Source organism: Gavialis gangeticus, unplaced genomic scaffold (genome assembly GCF_001723915.1).
Source record: "Gavialis gangeticus isolate Ggan-Ray unplaced genomic scaffold, GavGan_comp1, whole genome shotgun sequence".
NCBI classification, from domain to species: domain Eukaryota; kingdom Metazoa; phylum Chordata; order Crocodylia; family Gavialidae; genus Gavialis; species Gavialis gangeticus.
Window position 1 is genome coordinate 211,686,643 of NW_017729032.1, and position 5,313 is coordinate 211,691,955.

Here is a 5,313-nt window from a genome sequence, read left to right on the forward strand (position 1 = left end):
CCTTTATATTGCTCCTTGTAAGTTGCCAATGAGTGAGTGAGAATTGGGGTATCGGAGTTGAAGCATTTCTTTATTTGGAAGCCAGCCTCTTCAAGAAAGTGATGGCAGTGAAAGTCGGGGGGAGGGGGACGACAAAAAGCCTGCAAGTCAGTTAAGAACCCCTAAGGGTGACTTGGGTTTTGCATCTGCTGCAGCAATCAGCTGCTTCAAGAATTACTGGACACTTTGAACACTATTATTATTATCATTATTATTATTGTTGTTGATCGCATAAGACTTGCAATTATCGCACAAATACGATCATTATTGCACCCCTGGCAATACTAACGTCGCCGAAGTCCCAACCCCGCCTCCCTTGACTGAGGGAAGCGAGGCCGCCCTTCCCTTGTGAGCGCGGCTTATCCCCTCAGTTCCGCCTCTGGGCGGACTGCGTGACTAGAGCGGCTCTCTCCACTCTATGGGTGGTTTGAGGAAGAGCGGCGGCTCTGGGCCTGGCGCTTGCGCAGTTGCGTGGGGGGCGGGGGCGTGGGTGTGCCCGCGTGTGCCCCTCTCCTGGCCCTGCTATGGCCACGTTCTTCGGGGAGGTGGTGACGGCGCTGTCCCGGACCGGGGTGGACGAAGAGGAGGCGGAGCACGAGGAAACGCCCGAGGATCTCGAGATTCGCAGGGAGGTCGAAAAGAAAAGGTGCCGGCGGCTGTGGGAGACGGGAGGGACCTCCTAACGGTAGGGGGGCCGAGGTTAGAACACCTCGGTCGTTGCCATAGGGATGCGGGGTCTCTCTCTATCTCTCTCTCTCTCCCCCCCCCTCCCCCCCCGCACAGGGGCCCCACGCGGGCGCTGACGTCACTGGGGCGGGGCCGGGAGAGCGCGTCACGCGGAGCTGGGCCGGTCTCACCCACCCTTCTCCCCCCGCAGGGAGGTCCGCGTGCGCTGGAGCCCGCGCCCGGAGCCGACGCCCGACGCGCCACTGCGCTGTTGCCGCCTCGTCCTGGCCACCGGCCGCAACGCCGTGGGTGAGTGCCTGTGGGCCGGGCTCGGAGGGAGCTGCAGGGGTCACTGCTCACCCATCACCCTACCTAGACTCCTGGCAGCCCCAGGCAAACTTTTAGTATTGCCCCCACACCCCTTTGCCAGAGTTGATAATAATACTAAAAATTACCATTTGGGGGCCCCAGGTGGCCACCCTGTTCACCCATGCCTGTGTCTCTGCCCTGCCCCGCCCAAACCATCCCTTGTCATCTGTGCTGTTCGTGGGATGGCCACCAACCCTGGCACAGCGCGAAGCACCCTGAGCTGCCAGGCTGACTGGCTAACCGCCTTTGTCTTCTTGGGGAGTGTGCTAGTTGGGGTGATCCTGCCTTGGGTAAGGGGCTGGATTAATGGGGTGTGCTGATCCTGAGTGGAGAAGTGAGACCCTCTAACCATCTTTGCTCCCAGCAGGAGGATCAGCCCCATGTGGGGGCTGGGAAGAATTTTCTCTCAGGATTGGTGGGGACTGCATGGGGTTTGCCTCGCTGTGTAGTGAGGTGTTGTCAGTATATGCCCAAGGGGTCCCTGGCAGAGGGCTACATCCTCCCTCTGACGCAGCAAGGCTGAGCCCCTCCCAGTCCCTACCGATCCAATCCTGGAGGAAAATTCCTTCCTAACCCCACGTGGGGCTGACCCTGAGTGGAAGGCTGAGACCCTCTAACCAGCTTTGCTCCTAGCAGGAGGATCAGCACACCCTACTAATGCAGCACCTTACCCAAGGCAGGATCACTCCCAGCGAGCCCACCCCATGGGCAGAGATGGTTGTTACTCACATTAGTCTTAAGTCAGGTAGAAAGCTGCAGTGCCTCCCTGTCAAGTGTCTGTCCAGCTTGCTCCTGAAAACTCCCAAGGATGAGACTGATTTCTCAAGGTAGCCTGTTCCGATGCTTGACCAGCCTCTTAGTCAGACCCTCGTAGTCAGGAAGTTCCTCCCAATCTCCAATCTAAATCTTCACTGCTGCAGCTTGAACCTGTCGTCGTTCCTCAGGTATTTGAACATGTATCCAATCTCTGCTTAGTTTTCTCCAGACTAAATAGAGACATAGAGAAGTTGAGCTGGAAGGGACCTCCAAAGCGCATCTAGTCCAACTGCCATAACCCTAGTTCTTTCAGCCTTTCCTCATAAGTCTTGCCTCACCACTCTCCCTTCACAGTCAGGCAGCTGCAGCACCCTGAGGCACCTCAAGATCCTTTTGAGGGGGCCACACAGTGTGCAAACACCTGCATGTGCTTTGCAGGAGCTTTCACCTAGGAATCCATAGCAGCAAAGCCTGATCACCTCAACTGGGGACTTTCTGAACCTTTTCTTGCAGAAGAACTGCAATAAGACTTCCTTATAATCAAAAAACCTAAGCAGAAGCTCAGAGTGGGCATTTTCCAAAGGAGAACTTGAGTTGAACAAAGGGATCTTGGGTCAGAAACAAAGTTGAGAAGCGCAAGGACAGAATTTTCAACCTGAGGGTGGTGACACTCTAGAGCCTTTGTAAATGTAACCTGACACAACGAAAGGGCTGTAGATGGGCAGCACAAATACTTCTGTGCCCTTCGCTTCTGTGTTCTGCCCTTCACCTTGCCATATTGATGGCCTTTGTTTACTTTCACCTCTACTGCAAATCATTGCTCCCCCATTGACGTTTCTTTAAAACATGAATCCTGACCAGCAAGGTGACTTCAGGGTTTGGGCCAGTTTCTCTGTGTTTCTCTGAGGTTTGAGTAGGATCAAAGGCAGTCGCTGAAGCTTTCTGAGGGGGAAATGCAAAGGTGTTGTGAGAAGAGCAATGTAATAACAACAGGTATGTCTGCCCCATTTTGATAGCAATCATGAAAATGTAGGTGAAACAGGGGAGGTGTTTCTCCTCTGATGTATCTGAATCTCCAGTAGGAACCAGTAGAAAAGCAAAAAAAAAGCCTGTCTTCCCATTGGGTGGATTGGGCCTTCATCCTAAACTGTATACAGGAGTTGGCAGTTTAAATTTCTGGCCAGGGATGATGATGAAAGAGGTTTCTTGCTCCTGTTAAGCTTTGTGGTGACCAGCATTTAAATACATGTTTGTTGGATTATGTTAGCTAACTCATGCCCTCTGAAACACTGCTGAAACCTTTCAGAAATACACATTATGTAATCAAGTTCATAGACTTTAAATAAAGCTTAAAACTAGCTAGCTTTCTTCACCTCACTTCCTCATTTCTCACAGCACTTCAGTGCTGTGTTGGTTAGACATCTTGAGGTTTGCCATGTAAATTTATAGGGGTACACTGATATAGGTTTTCTTGGCCAATACCAATAGCTGATTTTCACCAGCCATATTAGCCAATACTGATCCAATAACTGATTTACAGGATCATGGCTGGGCAGTGTGGAGAGCAGTGCCCTGTAGGTAAGTCTGTGGAGGGCATGGGGCAGTGCAGGGCAGATTGAGGTCCTCCCAAAGTGAGGGAGGGAGTGGGGCTGAGGCTGGGGGCGCTGCCTACCTAGGGTAGTGAATGGGAACCCGGGGCCAGGGCAGGGAGCGGGACAAAGCCATTGGTGGCTCGTCCAGGGAATCGTTGTCCTGGCACTTAAAAATGGTGGCGGTGATGCTGGAACTAAAGCTTGTCAAATGAACTTTAATTCAAGCGCTGCCACCACTATTTTTAAGTGCAGGATACTTTTAGAAGCCGAGCAGGGGGCTAAGGGCAGATGTGGGCTGCTCACTGCGGGCTCAGGGCTCTCTTCCCTGCCTCCTTCGCTCCAGAAGCTGCATGTTGGCTGCATGCCCCCTGTCCACTGAGCAGTGGCAGGAACAACTCACTGCTGCCAGACAGGCAGGGGATGCATGGCCAGTGCATGGCTCCCAAGGCAAAGGCAGAAGGGCGGGGAGCAGGCAGTCTACCTCTGCCCTGCGCAGAAATCTGGGGTGGTACATGTCCTCCTATGCCTCCCCGCAGGGGGTGTATGCAGCAGCGCCCCTCCCTCCCCGTGCCCCCTGGATGAACCACCCGCAGCTCTGTCCTGCTCCTAGTCCTGGGTCCATTCACTGCTCTGGCTGGGCAGTGCCCCCTGCCCTTACCCCACTCCCTCCCTCTCTGTGGGGGCCTTGATCTGCGCCCCGCCTGCATGTCCTCCCACAACCTTTCCTCTCCACAAGACTTACCTGAAGGGTGCTGCTTTCCATGCTGCCTGGCTGCATTCCTAGCGACGTGCATACTGCAACTGCACGCAGCATCTGGGGGCCCCAACCAGAAGGCATATTATATTTATCAGTGGTGTTATCACTGGCTACCCTGGCCAAAAAAAGTCTGATGGCCAATAATATTTATTTTTCCTTTTATCGGTGCTGATTTGATATGGCACCAATATATCAGTGCACCTCTATACATTTATTTATGACTATTTTATACCTATTTGTTCTTGGGCTTATATTGCCCTTTAATTCTCTTGTATCTTTGTTTACCACTCCTGTATTTATTGACAGCTTTTAGATTTTTCTTAGCCTTTTTTTTTTTTTTTTTTTTTTTGTTATGCCTAAGCTCATTAGTCACTTCTCATAACATAAAATGTCCATTCCCCTGATCATCCTAAGAGTCTCTTTTGGACCGCTTCCTTTTGGGTTCACTTCTCTGGAATGAATGAATAACTAGATTTTTACTTTTGTTTGAGGTGAGATTTCATCAGTGCCACATATAATGGCATTAACCTTTTCTGTTTTTACTAGAAATGATTAACTTTTTCCAACCTCTTTCACAGCTGTATCGTATTGATCTTCTGTCAGCCTGACAAAGGAGGAGGAAGATCTTGGGTGTACTTGTCAATCATAGGATAAAATCACCCCCCCCATGATTAATTGGAATGTATTGCAGGCTTTTACTATATAAAGTAATATTGATATTTGCAGCTTTCCTGTCCTCCTTTATTGTGGATTCTGTACATTGGGAAGTAGTTGGAGCCATCAGTTTGTGGAATGAGTGGTGCAGGACATCAGATGCAACAAATGTCCTTCCAACAGATTCCTTCTGTTTGTTCTACCGATTAATATCAGATCCTACGGTAAGTAACTTTGGTCATTTTTGGGAAAAAAAACTTGGTCCATATCTGAGAGTCAGTGATGAGGGGAAGGGAAGAACAAGTCCCTTTACAGAAAAAAAAATATAAGTTGCAGTGTTTTTGGCTAACCGCTTCATAAGTTAATTTAACAGATCATGTGAGTTGGTGCTGAGATGAGCTGAATTTCTGGAAATTCAACATAGATAATATTGCACCTTACCAAAGTAAAAAAAAAAAAAAAAAAAATATGGAATTCATG

General features: G+C 50.3%; 1 protein-coding gene across 1 annotated transcript in view; it reads left to right on the forward strand.

Annotated features, from left to right (window-relative positions):
* The first annotated feature begins 501 nt into the window (after window positions 1-501).
* The window catches only part of PSMG1 (proteasome assembly chaperone 1), a 12,214-nt gene continuing 7,402 nt past the window's right edge, over window positions 502-5,313 (forward strand). Inside the window, exons 1-3 of the mRNA XM_019525384.1 lie at window positions 502-685; window positions 917-1,014; window positions 4,906-5,057. Of these exons, the coding sequence (XP_019380929.1) occupies window positions 564-685; window positions 917-1,014; window positions 4,906-5,057 (372 nt within the window). The 5' untranslated portion in view covers window positions 502-563. The remainder of the gene's footprint in view (window positions 686-916; window positions 1,015-4,905; window positions 5,058-5,313) is intronic.